The sequence below is a fragment of the Chiroxiphia lanceolata genome (assembly GCF_009829145.1).
Source record: "Chiroxiphia lanceolata isolate bChiLan1 chromosome W unlocalized genomic scaffold, bChiLan1.pri scaffold_46_arrow_ctg1, whole genome shotgun sequence".
Classification (NCBI taxonomy): Eukaryota; Metazoa; Chordata; class Aves; order Passeriformes; family Pipridae; genus Chiroxiphia; species Chiroxiphia lanceolata.
In genome coordinates, this window is record NW_022476501.1 from 68,022 (window position 1) to 86,393 (window position 18,372).

General features: G+C 58.8%; 6 protein-coding genes and 1 long non-coding RNA gene across 17 annotated transcripts in view; 4 read left to right on the plus strand and 3 right to left on the minus strand.

Annotated features, from left to right (window-relative positions):
* The window catches only part of LOC116781458 (class II histocompatibility antigen, B-L beta chain-like), a 58,830-nt gene extending 42,799 nt beyond the window's left edge, over positions 1 to 16,031 (plus strand). Inside the window, exon 5 of the mRNA XM_032677140.1 lies at positions 15,964 to 16,031. Within this exon, the coding sequence (XP_032533031.1) occupies positions 15,964 to 15,972 (9 nt within the window). The 3' untranslated portion in view covers positions 15,973 to 16,031. The remainder of the gene's footprint in view (positions 1 to 15,963) is intronic.
* Positions 1 to 18,372, minus strand: part of LOC116781455 (class II histocompatibility antigen, B-L beta chain-like) — a 99,397-nt gene that overhangs the window by 34,792 nt on the left and 46,233 nt on the right. The window lies entirely within an intron of this gene.
* LOC116781444 (C-type lectin domain family 2 member B-like) overlaps positions 1 to 18,372 on the minus strand; it is a 125,484-nt gene that overhangs the window by 30,874 nt on the left and 76,238 nt on the right. The gene's annotated exons all lie outside the window — the stretch shown is intronic.
* Positions 1 to 18,372, minus strand: part of LOC116781440 (early activation antigen CD69-like) — a 79,065-nt gene that overhangs the window by 8,708 nt on the left and 51,985 nt on the right. For 2 of the 3 annotated variants that reach the window (XM_032677112.1, XM_032677111.1), the window contains exon 1: positions 1,258 to 1,358. The exons of the other annotated variant lie outside the window; for it this stretch is intronic. In XM_032677112.1, the coding sequence (XP_032533003.1) occupies positions 1,258 to 1,331 (74 nt within the window). In that variant the 5' untranslated portion in view covers positions 1,332 to 1,358. Of the gene's footprint in view, positions 1 to 1,257; positions 1,359 to 18,372 lie in introns of those variants that run through there. 3 annotated transcript variants of the gene reach the window in all.
* On the plus strand, positions 6,558 to 8,660 carry LOC116781469. Its single transcript, XR_004354877.1, has 3 exons — positions 6,558 to 7,111; positions 8,254 to 8,344; positions 8,453 to 8,660. It is a non-coding gene; the product is annotated as an uncharacterized LOC116781469 (long non-coding RNA).
* LOC116781446 (class II histocompatibility antigen, B-L beta chain-like) lies at positions 13,456 to 15,430 on the plus strand. Of its 2 annotated transcripts, none has more exons than XM_032677121.1 (3): positions 13,456 to 13,559; positions 14,057 to 14,326; positions 14,962 to 15,430. In XM_032677121.1, exons 1-3 carry the CDS (start codon positions 13,475 to 13,477, stop codon positions 15,402 to 15,404), a joined length of 798 nt encoding a protein of 265 aa, XP_032533012.1. In that variant the 5' UTR covers positions 13,456 to 13,474; the 3' UTR covers positions 15,405 to 15,430. The 2 variants fall into 2 exon arrangements, with proteins under 2 accessions (XP_032533012.1, XP_032533011.1); XM_032677120.1 differs by having other exon boundaries at positions 13,460 to 13,559; positions 14,030 to 14,326.
* Positions 17,955 to 18,372, plus strand: part of LOC116781450 (class II histocompatibility antigen, B-L beta chain-like) — a 144,975-nt gene continuing 144,557 nt past the window's right edge. For 4 of the 5 annotated variants that reach the window (XM_032677129.1, XM_032677128.1, XM_032677126.1 and 1 more), the window contains exon 1: positions 17,955 to 18,245. In XM_032677129.1, coding sequence (XP_032533020.1) covers positions 18,161 to 18,245 — 85 coding nt within the window. In that variant the 5' untranslated portion in view covers positions 17,955 to 18,160. The remainder of the gene's footprint in view (positions 18,246 to 18,372) is intronic. The other variant, XM_032677127.1, reaches the window with a different exon arrangement.

Consider the following 18,372-nt stretch of genomic DNA (forward strand, 5'->3'; position numbering starts at 1 on the left):
GACTCATAGTGACCCCCCCAGAGCCCCCATGCCCCTCCTGGTGCAGGATGATGGCCTGGGGGGGGCGTGGAGGGGTCAGAGGGACCCCCGGGGACCCCTCCGAATCCACAGAGACCCACAGGGACACTCCCAGACCCACAGGGACCCCCCCCCAGGTAAACAGGGACCCCCCCAGAGGCCCCCACAGTCCATGTGCCCCTCCCAGTGCAGGATGGCCTGGAAGGGGGCATGGCAGGGGGTCAGAGGGGGTCCCCCACATCCTCAGGATAATGGGTGGGTCCGTTGGTGTGAGGTCAAGGCAGAGCTCCTGGAGAAGCTCTTCCCACACTCCCCACACTTGCAGGGTCTCTCCCCGGTGTGAATGTGCCGGTGCTTGACAAGACTGGAGTTCTGCTTGAAGCCCTTCCCGCAGTCGGTGCCTCTCCCCTGTGTGTGTCTGCTCATGCCTGAGGACATCTGAGCTGGTCTGAAACCTCTCCCCACATTCCAAGCACTTGTAGGGCCATTCCCCACTGTGGATGTGCCGGTGTTGGATCTGGGTGGAGCTGTCACTGAAGCTCTTCCCACACTCCCCACACGTGTAGGGCCGTTCCCCAGAGCATTGTGTCAGACTGTAGAGAATACGTAGAGAGGGACTGTGCCCAGCGGCTCCTGCCTGGACTAATGAGTCACTGCTTGTAAACTGTGCCGGGGACCGGAAAGAAAAGCAGCAGCGCGGTGGCTCCAGCCCCAGGATGGCAGGATCGGATCTGTCATTCAGTCCAAGAATGGCTTGGGACGGGAGGGACCTTCAAGCCCGGTCCCATCCCCCCGCTGCCCCGGACACCTCGCAGCAGCCCCGGTGGCTCCAAGCCCGGTCCCACCTGGCCGGGAACACTCCCGGGGACGGGGCAGCCAACTCTGTCCGACCGGGACGAACCGGGACGATCCCCGACGGGGGCGCATGGTCGGGTACAGAGACAGCCCCGCCGGCCCGGTCGGTGGCTCCCCCCGGCCCCCCCTCCCCGACCCCGCGGCCGATGCGGCGCGATGAGCGATCGGGCTGCGCGGGGCCGGCGCTGAGACCCGGTGAGAGCCACCGGGGGCGGCCGCTCCAAACTCTTCACCCCCAGTGCCCGCCAGAGCCCCCTCCCCAGCACCGCCAGCACTCCCCGCCCAGGGCAAGGCGAACCCTCCAGACCCCCCTTTTCGCCCCCTCCTGCTCCCCGAGCCCCGGCAGCACCGAGCGGCTCCCACCTGCGCCTGGACCACACGCGCCCTCCTTCTCCTTCTTCTCCTTCTCCGCCGACGATTCCCCGCGTTTGCACACCTGCGTTTCGGTGCCGGGGCATTTCAGGCACACGGGGGCGGGTGCAACATGACGCGCTGACCAGCTCCGGCCAATGAGAGGAGCGTAGGAAGAAAGCCCGGCGCGCTCCGATCGCCGGGCAGCCGGGCGCGGTTCGTTCTCGTTCTCGCCCGGGGCGCTCCGATCGCCGGGCAGCCGAGCAGGGCGCTGTTCGTCGTTCTCCTTCTCTCCCGGCGCGGCACGATCGCTGTGCAGCCGAGCAGGGCGCTGTTCGTTCTCGTTCTCGCCCGGTGCTGTTCATCATTCTCCTTCTCTCCCGGCGCGGTCAGATCGCCGTCCAGCAACTGCATCCTGCAGTCCTCTGAGGAACTTTTCTCCTTCAAGAAGAGCACGGGCTGGTTTGATGAAAACAATTAAGAGATCCAGGAATTGTTGAGGGAGAACTGCCCACCGAGCACACCTCGCTCAGCCTTCTTGTCATGTAAGAAAAGCCGGCGAGGTTGTCGCCGACGAAGGCACGGACGAGGCAGAGGAGAGATTGTCGCTGAGGAAGGCAGTGACGAGGCAGAGGACGCGAAAATACTGCCGAGGAAGGCGGGGACGAGGCAGAGGAGAGACTGTCGCCGAGGAGGGCAGGGTCAAGGCAGACGCGAAAACGTTGCCGAGGAGGGTGGGGACGAGACAGAGGAGAGACTGTCGCCGAGGAGGGCAGTGACGAGGCAGAGGACGCGAAAACGTTGCCGAGGAAGACAGGGACGAGGCAGAGGCGAGATTGTCCCGGGGGCGGGGACGAGGCAGAGGAGAGACTGTCTCCGAGGAGGCGGTGACGAGGCAGAAGACGCGAAAATGTTGCCGAGGAAGGCAGGGACGAGGCGGAGGAGAGACTGTCGCCGAGGAGGGCAGGGATGAGGCAGAGGAGAAATTGTCGCCGAGGAACGCAGGAATACGTGGAGACCCAGGGAACATGGGGGGACACGGGGGGGACACAGAAGACGTGGGGGGACACGGGGGGACACAGGGACACGGGGGTGACCCAGGGAGACACGGGACGGGGCGGTTACGGGGCGGCACATCCTCCGCGGAGGAGACCGGGTCTGAGGGGTACACGAGGGCTCCCCGGCCAGCTGCAGCCCTAAAAAAACAGGACTTTGCTGCCCACCTTGGAGGTGCGCACGGGGGATAAAGGATCCCCTGCCCCAACCCCACCCCGTGCCCCCAGCAGTGGCTCTGCCCCCTCCCCCCCCGATCGGGGCTGTGTTTGGGGTTTCGATGCCCTTTGGGACCTGAATGTACTCCCGTAACAGCCCCGTCCCGTGTTCCTCTGGGTCCCCCCGTGTCCCTGTGTTCCTCTGTATCCCCCCTCCTCTCCTGTGTTCCTCTGTATCCCCCCTCCTCTCCTGTGTTCCTCTGTATCCCCCCTCCTCTCCTGTGTTCCTCTGTATCCCCCCTCCTCTCCTGTGTTCCTCCATGTCCCCTCTCCTCTCCCGTGTCTCCCCGTGGCCCCTCGTCCCCTCCCGTGTCGCCCCTGTGTTCCCCCATCTTCCATGGCGGGGGGCGGGGCTTGTGGGGGCGGGGCCAAGAGGGAGGTGGCATTGGGGGCGGGGTCAAGGCGAGGGGGCGGGGACTAGGGCGGGGCTTGGGGCAGGGCGTGGGGTCCCCCCCTCAGCCCCCCCTTTCTTGTGACCCCCCCGGACCCCTCTCGTGTCCATGTGGCCCCACCTGAACCCCCCCAGGCCCCTCACCCCATGGAGCCAGGACACCCCAAATTCCTCACCTGACCCCCCCCAATGGAGCCAGGACACCCCAAATTCCTCACCTGACACACAGCCCACCCCCCCCCCCCGGAGCCAGGACACTCCAAATTCCTCACCTGATTCCCCATCCAGCCCCTCCTCTGTCCCCCCAACCTCTCCCCGTGCCTCCAGCCCACCTCAGTGACCCTCCCCTGTCCCCCCAGTCCCTCCCTGTCTCACCAGCCCCTCCTTGTCCCCCCAGCCCACCCCAGTGACCCTCCCCTGTGCCCCAACCCCTCCCTGTCCCCCCAGTCCCTTCCTGTCCCCCCAGTCCCTCCCCGTGCCCCCAGCCCACCCCCTGACCCTCCCCTGTCCCCCCAGTCCCTCCCTGTCCCCTCAGCCCACCCCCCTGACCCTCCCCCTTCCCCCCAACCCCTCCCTGTCCCCCCCAGCCACTCCCTGTGACCCCAGCCCACCCCCCTGACCCTCCCTGTCCCCCCAACCCCTCCCTGTCCCTCCAGTCCACCCCGATCCCTGGCTGTGCTCCCAACCCAGCCCATCCCCCTCACCCTCCCCTGTCCCCCCAGATCCCCCAGCCCACCCCAGTGACCCCTGCCCTGTCCCCCCCAGCCCCTGCCCGTGTCCCCGGAGCGGGGGGGTCGCCCCCGTGCCCCCGAGGTTGTCCGGTGGCAGCGGCGGCGGGAGTTGCCCCCAGCCCACCCCCCGACCCTCCCCGTGCCCCCAGTTCCCCCAGCCCACCCCCTGACCCTCCCTGTCCCCCCCAGTCCCTCCCTGTCCCCGCAGCCCATCCCCCTGACCCTCCCCTGTCCCCCCAACCCCTCCCTGTCCCCCCTGACCCTCCCTGTCCCCCCAGCCCCTCCCCGTGCCCCCTGTCCCCCCAGCCCACCCCTGACCCCTTTCCTGTCCCCCCCAGCCCCTGCCCTTGTCCCCGTGTCGGGGGGGTCGCCCCCGTGCCCCTGAGGTTGTCCGGCGGCAGCGGCGGCGGGAGTTGGACGCGCGGCGGAGCCGCTGCCGGATCCGCATCGGGGGGCACCTGGAGCGCTGGTGCCGCCTCAAGGAGCAGCTCGGCTTCGCCCTGCACTCCCAGCTCGCCCAGTTCCTGCTCGACAGGTCGCTGGGGGGGTCCCCTGAGCCCCCCAAAATTCATCCCCTTCACCCAGGGTTGGGGTCGGGCCGGTTCTACCCCCGCTCACCCCCCCACCTTGCTCACGCAGGTACAGCAACCCCGGCGATCTCCGGAGCTCAGGTGGGTGCCTCCCCCTCCCCAAAATTGGGGTGTTGCCCACCCAGGGTGGGTGCCTCCCCCTCCCCAAAATCGGGGTGCTGCCCACCCATTTGGATGTCAGTGGAGAGAGAGGGTTCCTGGCCCTCCCAGGTTGAGTCTCCCCCCACCAAAAAACACCATTTTGGAACCATTTCTTCAAGGATTTCCGTGTTTTCCCTGTTTAACCCCCCCAAAACACCATTTAGGAGCCCTTTCCTCAAAGATTTCCATATTTTGCTATTTGACCCCCCCGACCCCTATTTTGGAACCATTTCCTCAAGGATTTCCACGTTTTGCTATTTGACCCCCCCAACCATGCCCCCAAAACACCATCTTGGTTCCATTCCCTCAAGGATTTCAATGTTTAACCCCCCTGACCCCCATTTCAGAACCATTTCCTCAAAGATTTCCATATTTCCCCCATTCGCGCCCCCCCAAACCTCCCTCTCTGACCCATTTCCTCAAGGATTTTCCCTATTTCTGGTGTCTCCCAGGGGACCCAGGGGAGCCTGGCTATCTCCACCCAACCTCCCTGCAGCGCCTGGTGGTCCTGTCCCACGGGCACGGGCAGGAGTGTGGCTTCGTGCCCAACGTGCGGCCGCCGGCGCCGGGCAGCGCCGACCCCCTGGTCTGGGAGTGCATGGCCGGGCACCGCTTCTCCTGGGGGGCCCTGGGGGGCCTGGGACACCCCCAGGAGCCCCCCCAGGGCCGGGAGACCCCTTGGATAAGGAGGAGGAAGAAGAGGAGGAGGAGGAAGGGGGGCACGGCAGGGCTGGGGGCACAGGTGAGCACCCCCAATGCCCGGGGCCACCTCTGTGCCCTCAGCACCCCCTGGGTCCCCACCAGCACCCACCAGCACCCACCAGCACCCCATCCTGCTCTGGGGGCTCATCCCACTGGGATCAGGGGTTGGGACAACCCCGGGACCCTTCCCCCCCCTCCATCCTCACCCTCCTCCTCCTCTTCCTCTCACAGCCCCCCCCATCACCCTCCTGTCCCCTTCCACCCCCCCATCACCCTCCTGTCCCCCCCATCACCCTCCTGTCCCCCCCCATCACCCTCCTATTCCCCCCCCATCACCCTCCTATTCCCCCCCATCACCCTCCTGTCCCCTCCCATCACTCTCCTGTCCCCCCCTCCATCACCCTCCTGTCCCCTCCATCACCCTCCTATTCCCCCCCCATCACCCTCCTGTCCCCCCCATCACTGTCCTGTCCCCCCCATCACCCTCCTATTCCCCCTCCATCACCCTCCTATTCCCCCCCATCACCCTCCTGTCCCCTCCCATCACTCTCCTGTCCCCCCCTCCATCACCCTCCTGTCCCCTCCATCACCCTCCTGTCCCCTCCATCACCCTCCTGTCCCCTCCCATCACCCTCCTGTCCCCCCCATCACCCTCCTGTCCCCCCCCATCACCCTCCTGTCCCCCCCCATCACCCTCCTGTCCCCCCCATCACCCCCCTGTCCCCTTGCAGCCCCCCAGGTGCCCCCAGAGCCGTCCCCTGTGGCAGCAGCGGGTGGGAGGTGAGTGGTGACCCCCCCAGATTGTCCCTTTGTCCCAATCCAGCCTCTCCCTGGGCCCCCACCCAGGCTGAACCCCCCCCCCGTGTCCGTGTCCTGCAGCTCCAGCCCCGAGAAGGAGCCTGGGAATGAGCCCCGGGAGCAGGAGGAGGAGGAGCAGGAGAAGGACCAGGAGGAGGAGGAGGAGGAGGAGGAGGAGGAGGAGGAGGAGGAAGATGACCTGACCTACAGCAATGACCTGAGGGACCAGAGCTACCACCCGGGCCCGGGCAGGTGAGGTCCCAGTACAGACCAGTGAGGCACTGGGAGCTCTCGGGCTCCTCCTCCTCTGTGTCCCAGTACAGACCAGTGAGGCACTGGGAGCCTCTTGGGCTCCTTCTCTTACCCATCCCATCTAACCCAGTCCTTCCATGCCCAAACCACATCCAACCCGTTCCCCCCCACACCCCCCAACATCCCAGCCCCCCAAACCCCCTTGCCCACTCCATTTATCCCCCCCAAACCCCCTCACCCACCCCATTTATCCCCCCAAACCCTCTCACCCACCCCATTTATCCCCCCCAACCCCCCCAAACTCCCTCACCCTCCCCATTTCTCCCCCCAAACCCCCTCACCCTCCCCATTTTCCCCCTCAAACCCCCTCACCCACCCCATTTTCCCCCCCAAACCCCCTCACCCACCCCATTTCTCCCCCCCAAGCCCCCTCACCCTCCCCATTTCTCCCTGTTGAGGGCAGGGCACGAGCCTTGTGTCCCCGAGGGGGGGTGTCCCCCCTCCCCATGACCCCACTGGCCACCACGGGGCAGATCCGTGTTCCTGGGCCTGGTTTGGGTGTCCAGCACCCAAATTTGGGGGGGTTTTGGCTCCCTGACCTTGCTGGGGGGGGGATCCCCAACCCCTCTGACCTTCGTGGGGAGCCAGGAGGGGCCGAGGGGGACGAGGGATGGGGACAAAGACCCCCCCAGCCCCAAATCCGTGGATCCCAGCTCAGAATTCCCTGTTTTTGGGGTAAATGACCCCAAATCCCTCCCTGGGGGGGCCTCTGCTGGGCTGGGGGCTGCTCTGGAGCTCTGACACCCCTTCATGGATTTTCTGACACTTCCAAGACATCAAAGGGGTTGAAATCCCCTTTTTTCTGACACTTCCAAGACATCCAAGGGGTTGAAATCCCCTTTTTTCTGACATTTCCAAGACATCCAAGGGGTTGAAATCCGCTTTTTTCTGACACTTCCAAGACATCCAAGGGGTTGAAATCCGCTTTTTTCGGCCCAGCCCTGTCCCCAGGTGAGTCCTTTGCTGCTCCCATCGACTTTTTCCCCCCTCTGAGGGGCAATTTTTGGGTGCTGAACCCCCTCCCCACCCTCTCCTGGCAGCTCCAGACCCACTGGAAGAGCAGAGACCCCCCAGGAGAGCTGAGCCCAGGGAAGGTAAGGCTGGAATTTGCTCTTCCCTGGGCTCCCAAGTCCAGTTTTGGGGGGTGGGAAGCTCTGGGTGGGGGGCTGGGCCCTCCCTGCTGAGGCCAAAAGTGGGTTTTGATTGTTAAATATTTTATTGAATATATTATATTTATATATTATATAATATATTTATATAGTATTTATATGATTATTATAATTATTATATAATATATATTATATAATGTATTATATAATATATATTCTATAATATATATTATATGCATAATATAATATAATATATATTGCGCAATATATAATAATATATATAATATAAATGATATGTAATATAATAATTATAATTAATTAATATAATATATTTATATATTGTATTTGTATTATTAATATAATCTTAATAAAGTAACATTATTTGTATTATCAATATTATTATTAATAATCATTCCTAATAAAATACTGATCTATTAGTATTAACATTGATATAATATAATTAATATTAATATATTAACATGTATCAATAATATTAATATTATTAATCATTATTAATAATAAAATAATAGTTATTATATATACAATATATTTGTAGTATTAATGTAATTATTATCAATAAAATAATATTATTGTGTTATTAATATTATTAATAATCATTAATAAAACATATTAATATTGCTATTGATATAGTATAATTAATATTAATGTATTAATGCATATTAATAATATTAATGTTAATAATATAATTATTAATAATAGAAACAATAATTATTATTTATATATAACATATTTATATAATTATATATAATAAATATATTATTAAATTAAACAACTTTAAATGTGAGGTTTTTTCCCCACCCTTCTGGTGGGGGTTTTTTGGGGGGTTTCTGTCCCAAATCCCGGGATCCAGATCTCCAAAGTCACCCCTGGGATTTAGGGAAGGGGCCACCAAAGCCCAGCCTGAGCTTCAGCTTTGGGGGCAGGGATTGTATTTTTAACCATTTTCATTAATTTTTCTCCCAGGAAGTGGAAAATGGTGCTAAAATCCTGATTTCTGAGCAGAGCAAGAACTTCCAGCCCATCCTGGGGGTTCCTCCTCTCCTCCCTCCCCCAGGTAAAGTCAACCCTGAGCTGATAAAAAACCCTTTTTAACCCATTTGGGACCCAAATCCCCAAAAAAACCCTTTAGTCCATTTTTTAACGGCTCTTCCCTCGATTCCAGGGGCACCTCAATTCCAGGGGGAGCTGGGGATGAATTCTGGATCGATCCAGGCTGGGATCTTCGTCCTGGGATTGCAGCCAAAGCTTGGGAATGGATTTTTTTGGGAGCAAATAAAGGATTTATTCCCCCCTTTTCGACTCCTGAGCCGTGTGTTTGTTCCAGCGCCTCCTGCTCCCAAGGGATGGGGGAAAAATGGGAGGGGAAAAAGGGGAGGAAAAAGAGAGAACTGGTGGATTTAAAGTGGGATTTCCGTGGGAATTTCCTGGTGGGACAATGAGGGGACAAGGAGGGGACTCATCCAGGTTTTTCCCGTTGCAGCTGCCGGAGGAGGACACAGGGGAAGGACAAGGAGGAGGCTCAGATCAGCCCCAAAAGGATCAGGTACCCCAAAAAAAGGGGAAGGGAAGGGGCTGGAGGAGCTCCCGGGGCTCTTCCCAACCCGTGGGGAGGACGAGGAGCAGCTCCAGGGAAAGTTTTAGGGGGGGGAAAAAGAGGGAGCAGCTCCAAGGGGAGAAAGAAAAGAGGGAAAAGGGGTGAGAAGGGTGGAGGAGGGAGCCAGAGAGGCGTCCCAAAGGTTTTCCAGCCCTGCCCTGGGAAGGGTTTTCCTGGTTTTTGGTTTTACCCAAACCCCGCCCAAAACCACTCAAAAACTGCCCAAACCACCCAAACTCCCCCAAAACCCACCGAAAACCACTCAGAACCACCCAAACCCCACCCTGGGCCCCCCTGGGGCCAGGATTTGGGATCTGAGGAGGGTTTTTCCTGATCCTGCAGCACCAGCAGAAGTACCAGCACGTGCACCAGAAAACCTTCACCTGCCTCGAGCCCTCCTGCGGCAAAGCCTTCAACTTCAAGAAGCACCTCAAGGAGCACCAGAAGCTGCACAGCGGTGAGGGGGACATTCCAGAGGGATCCCAGCTCCTTCCAGGGGGATCTGATCCCGGTGCCTTTTCCCCCCCAGACCAGCGGGATTTCATCTGGGAGTTCTGCACCTGCTCCTTCTGCACCAGCAACAACCTCCTCATCCACCAGCGCATCCACACCAGGGAGAAGCTGCTCCAGTGAGTCCCAGTCCCATCCCTGCCCTTCCCAGTGAGTCATTCCCACCATCCCAGTGAGTCCCAGTCCCATCCCAGTGAGTCCCAGTCCCATCCCACCATTCCAATGAGTCCCAGTCCCATCCCACCATTCCAGTGAGTCCCAGTCCCATCCCACCATTCCAGTGAGTCCCAGTCCCATCCCACCATCCCAGTGAGTCCCAGTCCCATCCCACCATCCCAGTGAGTCCCAGTCCCATTCCTGCCCCTCCCAGTGAGTCCTAGTCCCATCCCACCATTCCAATGAGTCCCAGTCCCATCCCACCATCCCAGTGAGTCCCAGTCCCATCCCACCATCCCAGTGAGTCCCAGTCCCATTCCTGCCCCTCCCAGTGAGTCCCAGTCCCATTCCTGCCCCTCCCAGTGAGTCCCAGTCCCATCCCACCATCCCAGTGAGTCCTAGTCCCATCCCACCATCCCAGTGAGTCCCAGTCCCATTCCTGCCCCTCCCAGTGAGTCCCAGTCCCATCCCACCATTCCATTGAGTCCCAGTCCCATCCCACCACTCCAGTGAGTCCCAGTCCCATCCCACCATCCCAGTAAGTCCCAGTCCTTGCTGCTCCCTGTGTTTCCTGAGCCCCATCCCTCTCTATCCCTGTTTCCTGAGCCCCCTTGTTTCCTGAGCCCCCCCGTTTCCTGAACCCCATCCCTGTCTATCCGTATTTCCTGAGCCCCATCCCTGTCTATCCGTATTTCCTGAGCCCCATCCCTGTCAATCCCTGTTCCCTGAGCCCCATCCCTATTTCCTGAGCCCCATCCAAACCCATCCCTGTTTCCTGACCCCCATCCCATCCCCGTTTCCCAGGTGTGAGATCTGCGGCTTCATGTGCCGCCAAAAGGCCTCCCTGAACTGGCACATGAGGAAACACGACGCCGACTCCTCGTACCAGTTCATACACCAGATCAGGACGGGATCTACATTCGCTACCGTACTGATGGAAGCCCTTTCAACCTAAGGCGACTGAAGGCCCACACCAAGACCTTAAACCATCTTGTCCAGGAGCTGCTTTATGCTGATGACGCCGCCCTCGTCGCTCACACAGAAGCAGCTCTGCAGCGTTTAACATCCTGCTTTGCTGAGGCTGCTGAGCTCTTTGGGCTGGAAGTCAGCTTAAAGAAAACAGAAGTTCTCCATCAACCTGCACCTCAGGAAGTCTTCCATCATCCCCACATCACCATTGACCAATCAGAGCTCAAATCAGTCCAGCAGTTTAATTACCTAGGGAGCCTCATCTCCTCGGGTGCTGAGATTGATGGAGAGATGGACAACAGGTTAGCAAAGGCATAGAGAGCTTTTGGGAAACTCCATAAAAGAGTTTGGTGTAATAAACACCTGAAGAAAAGCACCAAGATCAGTGTTTACAGAGCCATTGTGCTGTCTACTCTCTTATATGGGTCCGAATCATGGGTCATCTACAGCCACCACCTGCGACTCCTGGAACGCTTCCATCAACGCTGCCTCCGTACAATCCTAAACATCCACTGGTCAGATGATGTGACCAATCCATCTGTTCTAGAACAGGCAGCAGTCACAAGTATTGAGGCCATGTTGCTGAGAACACAGCTGTGCTGGGCAGGGCACGTCTCCAGGATGAAGGACCAACCACCCCCTCCCTAAGATCGTGCTCTGTGGTGAACTTGCCACCGGCTGCCGCAAGAGAGGAGCCCCGAAGAGGAGATACAAGGACTGCCTGAAACAACATCTCAGCCTTGGCCATATTGATCTTCATCACTGGTCTACTCTGGCCTCCAGTCGGGAGGTCTGGGGACACCCCATCTCTAACGCTGCTGCTTCCTTTGAGAACGCAGCAGGATCAGCATCGAGGAGAAAAGACAACGCAGAAAGAACCGTGTCCTGTCGATCCCATCCAAGGAGTCTTTCTGCTCTGCCTTTGGCAACTGGACGTGTCTATCTCCTGTTGGCCTCTTTAGCCACCAGTGTGCTTGTAGCAAATGTGGGCAGAGCCCTTCCCAAATCTTTGTTCACGCAGCCCAGCCATGATTTTGGATATTAATTTGGGAGTCTGGACTCATTGGTTTATTTGGTTGTGGAACTGGTATTTGGTTTAGTTGGTTTTGGAAACAGGTATTTGGTTTCTTTTGTATTATGGGTACTTCAGGTTGCAAAGAAAGAATCTTGAAGAAATCCTGTCTGGTATTTTGGATATTAACTTGTGATTTCTGGACTTATCAGTTGATTTGGTTTTGGAAACTGGTATTTGGTTTATTTTGTATTCTTGAACCATTGGAAACAAATTGGGACCCCTTTGGAGGGACAAAGCTGTTGATGCTCCAGGGGTTCCAGGACCCTGAGGACTCCAGTGCCCACTGAAAGTGTTATTCAGGGAGATCCTCTCGGTCCCTAGATGCGGGGAGTTCCTAGCAAGATCCCTGGGATTTTATTAACGCATTAAAAGGTTTATAAAAGGTAAATAAAAGGTATATAAAGATATATAAAAGGTGTACGTAACCAACATAGAAATGGAGCTCTATAATATAATATGATTGACTTATAAAAAGTTGTGATAGAACTGTAAAAGAAGAGGTGTGATGCCTCAGAGCTTTTTGGAATTTTTAACTTTGGTAGATTTTAGAAGTAGTGGTGTAGTGATTGTAGATTTTAATGGAGCTGCATTCCATCCCTGACCCTGTAGTATAATGTTTGCACATCCCCAACCCTGTTACCCCATCCCATATCAATCCCTCTAAATTCCATTACTGTGTTTAATCTTCTTTTCAAGGTAGAGTTGTAGAAAAGCCTGGACCAGAAGACATCACACAGACACAGCCACCTTCAAGCCCAGAACTCTGGAGGAGCTCCAAGGACTGTGGGTGCTGTGAAGAAGATGAAGCTGAGGAAGAAGGGGTCCCAAAGACCCCAAAGCCAATTCCCAAAGGGGTGTGTCGGGGGCAGAACGGGGCAGAAGTGGGGAGTGGAGAGATCTGGTGTTGGATGGACCTTGTTATAAAATCACAGAGCCACTGCCTGGGGGGTGCACGTCATGTGTGTTCCCCTGGCCTGAGGCTCCACTAAAGGACCTGCTCTCTTTATCTCATCCACTCCCCTGGCCTGGAGTCTTTTCCTCTGCACTCTCTTGAGGCAACGGGGACTGGACCCACCAGGTGCTGGGGATGCTGGAAATCCCCCCCGGTGCCGGGTGGAGCACGTCAGCCTGGAGCACCCCCTCAGCCAGGACTGGGGTACGGCCCGGCCCCCCCAGCACCGGGGGCACACTGGGAGGGGGCTGAGGGGCTCTGGGGGCTGTGGGGGGAACTGGGAGGAAGTTTGGGGGGCAAGGGAAAGGGTATGGTGGGGAATGGAGAGGCTTAGAAAGAGGTTGTTGGGTCCTGGGAGGGCTGAGAGGGGCTTTGGGGAGTCCTGGGGGCAACTGGGAGGGAGTTCTGTGGGAGCCTTTTGGGGATGGGAGCGACTTTGTGGGGAAATGTAAAGGCTGAGAAGGGATTTGGGGGGGTCCTTGGAGGGGTGAGGGTCTAAGCCTGGGCCCCCCAATCGATCCCCTTGCTGATTTTGGGGGCTCGTGTATCCCCCTGTACCTGCTTTTGTTCTGACACCAGCCAACTGCTCCCGGTATTCCCAGTAAAGCTTCCCAATTCTCGGCACTCCCTGGATGCCCATTTTTGGGTTCACCTGAGCTCCCCCCTCCCCCGCAGCCCACGGACCCCCCCGAACCCCCCAGCCCCGGGGCTGCCGCGGGGGCCCCCAACGGCCCTCAGCCAATCCCAAAGCGCCCACGCCGCCCGCGCCCAATCCCAGCGCGCCGCGCTGATGACTCATCAGTCGCCGGGAAGACGAGGCTCCAAAAGTGCCCCAACTGCGCCCTCAGCCAAGCCCAGCGCGCCCCAAACCCCCAAAACGGCGCCGCCCGGCTGGTTTGGGGCTGTCAGCAGCTGTCCGGCGCTGGGCATGGAGCGTGTGCGGGGAACTGGGGCCGTGCTGGCGGTCCTGGTGCTGCTGGGAGCCCCCCCGGCTGCGGGCGAGGAGCTGTCGGGTGAGCGGGGGGGGGAGGGAAGTGGGGAAAGAGGGGAGAAAGGAGGGGGTGGGAGCCCCAAAAGTGAGTGGGAGGGCGGTTGGAAGGTCCGGACCGAGTGGGAGTGGGGTGGGAGCCCCAAAGTGAGGGCGGGGGGGGTCCGGGGATTGTGGGGACGGTGGGAAAGGGGTGGGAGAGGGGGGAAGGGGGTGTGGCAGAGCAGGCAGAGGGTTGCCCTGGGGGTCCCTGGGTGTCCCTTGAGCCCTGGAGCGGTTCCCTGGGGCTCTGGGGGGGGGTCGGATCCGCAGTGGAGGGGTCCCCAACCCCCCTGTCCATCCCCGGGGGGCTGATGGGGGGGCTCCCCCCCAGCCAAGAGCCGGTGCTGGGGCATCCGTGGGGCAGAGGGGGGTGGGAAAGGGGGGTCCGGGGTGGCCCCCTGAGCTGCCACCCTGCTGGGGGGGACTGGGGGACGATGGGGGGGGACGGGGCATCCCCTGACCCGTGTCCTGCACACACAGGAGTGTTCCAGCAGATGACAAAGAACGAGTGTTACTTCATCAACGGCACCGAGCGGGTGAGGTTCGTGCAGAGAAGTATCTACAACCGGGAGCAGTTCGCCCACTTCGACAGCAATGTGGGGGTCTCTGTGGGAGACACTCCGTTTGGACAGTTCTGTGCCAGGTACTGGAACAGCCAACAGGAAAGGATGGAGTTCTATCGGGCTCAGGTGGACACGTTCTGCCGGCACAACTACGAGGTGTTCGCCCCGTTCACCGTGGAGAGGAGAGGTGAGCGTGGGGCAGAGCGGGTCCCCTCGGACCCTGTCCCTGGAATGACCCTGGAGCTCCTCAAACCCTCCCTGGGAATCACCCAGACCCCTCAGCCCTCCCTGTGTCCATCTCTGTGGCTTTTGGCCCCCTCCCACTGCCCCCCAGTGCATCCCAGTCCATCCCAGTCCATCCCAGTCTCTCTCAGTGCCCCCCGCGTCTCCACCCCGCTGGGGCCACTGAGCTCACGCCCCTCAGCCAATCCCAGCGCGTCTCTCTGATGACGCTCCAGTTGCCAGGCAGACCCAGAGCAAAGAGTTCCCTCACCACGACTCAGCCTCCCAGTCCCGCTCCCTTCCTTCCCAGGCCAGACCAATCATTCCCAGTTCATCCCAGTCCTTCCCAGACCCTCTCACTCCACTCCCAGACCCTCTCACTCCATTCCCAGTCGTTCTCACTTCACTCCCACATCTCCCAACTCTCTCCCCAGTGCCCCACAGCCCATCCCCTTCTACCCCAGTCTATTCCCACTCCCTCCCACTGCCATCCCAGTCCCTCCCACTGCCATCCAAATCTCTCCCAATGCCCTCCAAGCCCTCTTCCCTTCTCTCCCAGTGCCCCCCAGCTCAGCCCAGTGTCTCCCCCGTCCCTCCCAGTGCCCCCCAGCGTGTCCATCTCGCTGGTGCCGTCGAGCTCCCAGCCCGGCCCCGGCCGCCTGCTCTGCTCCGTGATGGATTTCTACCCTGCGCCGGTGCAGGTGAGGTGGTTCCAGGATGGGCAGGAGCTGCCGGAGCACGTGGTGGCCACCGACGTGGTCCCCAACGGGGACTGGAGCTACCAGGTGCTGGTGCTGCTGGAAATCCCCCCCCGGCGCGGGGTCACCTACAGCTGCCAGGTGGAGCACGTCAGCCTGGAGCACCCCCTCAGCCGGCACTGGGGTACGGCCCGGCCCCCCCAGCCCTGGGGGCACACTGGCAGGGGGGCCAGGGGGGAAAGGGGGCAACTGGGGGCAATTGGGAGGGAGACTGGGGGGGAACAGGAAGGGCTCGAGGGTGATGGAGAGGCTGAGAAGGAGGTTGGTGGGTGTTGGGAGGGCTGAGAGGGGCTTTGGGGAATCCTGGGAGCAGCTGGGAGGGAGTTCTGTGGGACAGGAGGGAGGCTGGGGGGGCTTGTCATGACTGGAAGGGGTTCTGAGAAGTGGTGGGGGGTCTGGGAGGGGACTAGGAGGGGTTCTGGGGTGTCCTCGGCGTGATGGGAGGGGGTTTGGAGGGTCCTAAAGGGGCTGGGAGGGGCTTTGTGGAATCCCCAAAGGGGCTGGGAAGGGACTGGCAGGAGGTCTCAGGGGGTGCTGGGTGGGCTGGGAGAGACTGGGATGGGGTTTGTGGCGTCCTGGGTGGTGTCTGGGAGGTTTTGGGGGTGCTGACCCCCCCGGCTCCCCCCAGAGATGCCACTGGACACCGTCCGCAGCAAGATCCTGGTGGGGGTCGGGGGCTTCATCTTTGGCTTGGTCTTCCTGGCGCTGGGGCTCGGCTTCTACCTGCGGGAGAAGGTAAAGGGGGGTCCCCAAATGGGGGTCGTGGCCCCCCCCTTGCTCTTTCACAGCCTCTAGGCCCCCCTGTCCCCCCACCCCGCTCTCACCCCCTTTTCTCTCCCCACAGAGCTCCTGAGCCGCCGGCGGCCGCAGCCCCTCCCCGTGGCCTCGGGCCCAGCTGGGACCCCCCAGACCCTGTGCTGATTTGAGGGGCGGTGTCCCCCCCTTCCCTGTTTTTTTCACACCCCAACTGGCTGCTCCCAGTGTTCCCAGTAAAGCTTCTTAGTTGTCTGCAGTGCCTGTTATTGGGGAGAAGTGGGGGGGCTCCAAAACTCTTGGGAACGGGGGGGTTTGGGCACTCACAGAACTACAAAATCCTGAAAACAGAGTTTTGGGCATACCCAGAGCCCAAAATATTTAAAAAGTGCTGATTGGACACTCCAGACCCTTAAAGTCCTGGGAACAGGGGGGTTTGGGCACTTCCAGACCCCCCAAATCATGGAGAAAGGTGGTTTGGGCACATGCACAGCCCCAAAATCCTGAGAACCTGGGGGTTTGGGCACATCCAGAGGCCAAAATATTGGAAAATGGCTGATTGGACACTCCCAGACCCGAAAATTCCTAGGAACAGGGGTGTTTGGGCACTCTCAGAACTACAAAACCATGGAGAAAGGTGGTTTGGACATATCTAGAGCCCCAAACTCCTGGGAACAGGGCAGTTTGGTATTCCCAGACCATGAAAATTCAGGGAACAAGGGGGTTTGAGCACTCCCTGACCCCAAAATATCAGAAAAGAGGGACACGAACACTCCTAGACTCCAGAAATCCTGGGAACAGGGGGGGTTGAGTACTCTCAGACATTCAAAATCCTGTGAACAGGGGGGTTTGGACATTCTCAGAACTACAAAATCCTGGAGAAAGGTGCTTTAGGCACATCCAGACCCTAAAAATCCTGGGAATGAGGGGTCTGGACACTCCCAGAGCCCAAAAATCATAGGAACAGGGGGGCTGGGAACCTTCAGAACCCAAAAATCTTGTGAGCATGTGGGTATGGGCTCTTCTAGACCCTAAAAATCCCACAAACCAGGGTTTGGGGCACTGTGAGACCCCAAAATATTGGAAAAGAGGGACTTGGATACTCCCATACCCTAAGACTGGGGAGGTTGGATATTCCAGACATTATAAATCCTAGAGAAAGGTGGTTAGGACACACCCAGACTCTGAAAATCCTGGGAACAGGGGGTTTTGGGCAATGTCAGGCTCCCAATAAACCAGGAACAGGGGGGTTGGGATGTCCCAGAACCACAAAATCCTGTAAAAGAGGGTGTTATTTACTCCCAGACCCCTAAAATTGTGCGAACAGGGGAGGTTGGGCACTCCAAGTTCCTCAAATCTTATAAAAGAGCAGTTTGGGCAACATCAGCATCTAAAAAACACGGGAACAGGGGAGTTGGGAACATTCAGACCCTTAAAATCTTGAGAACATGGGAGTATGGGCTCTCCTAGACCATAAAAGTCCCAGGAACTGGGGGTTTGGGGCACTCTCAGATCCAAAATATCGGAAAGGAGGGTCTTAGACACTCCCAGACCATAAAACTGCTGGGAAAGGGAGGGTTTGGGCATTCCAGAGCCCAATAATCCTGGGAACAAGGGGGTCTGGGCACTCCCAGACCCAAAAAATTATAGGAATAGGGGGGTTGGGAACATTCAGAGCCCAAAACTCTTGTGAGCACAGGGGTATGGGCTCTCCTAGACCCTAGAAGTCAAAGAAACAAGGTGGATAGAGCAGTTCCAGACCCCAGAATACTGGAATCGTTTTGGCAATCTCAGACCCATAAAATCCTGAGAACAGGGGGTTAGGGACACACCCAGACCCTCAAAATCCTGGGAAAAGGAGGGTTTGTTCAAATGTCAGCACCCTAAACTCCCATAAATGGGGGGGTTTGGGCAATGTCAGCCCCAAAAAAGAAAGGTCTAGCTGCTACAAAACCCCCAAAACTGCGGGAACAGGGGGACTTGGGAATTCCCAGACCCCCAGAATTGTGAGAACAGTCGGGGTTTGGGCACTCCCAGCCCTCCAAAATCCTGGAGAAAAGTGGTTTGGCTGCCGCGGGGGCCCCCAACGGCCCTCAGCCAATCCCAAAGCGCCCACGCCGCCCGCGCCCAATCCCAGCGCGCCGCGCTGATGACTCATCAGTCGCCGGGAAGACGCCTCGAAAAAAGGGCCCCAACTGCGCCCTCAGCCAAGCCCAGCGCGCCCCAAACCCCCCAAAACGGCGCCGCCCGGCTGGTTTGGGGCTGTCAGCAGCTGTCCGGCGCTGGGCATGGAGCGTGTGCGGGGAGCTGGGGCCGTGCTGGCGGTCCTGGTGCTGCTGGGAGCCCCCCCGGCTGCGGGCGAGGAGCTGTCGGGTGAGCGGGGAGGGAGGGAAGGGGGGGGGTGGGAAAGGGGGGTAAAGAGGGGAGAAAAGAGGGGGTGGGAGCCCCAAAATTGAGTGGGAGGGGGGTTGGAAGGCCCGGCCTGAGTGGGAGGGAGGTG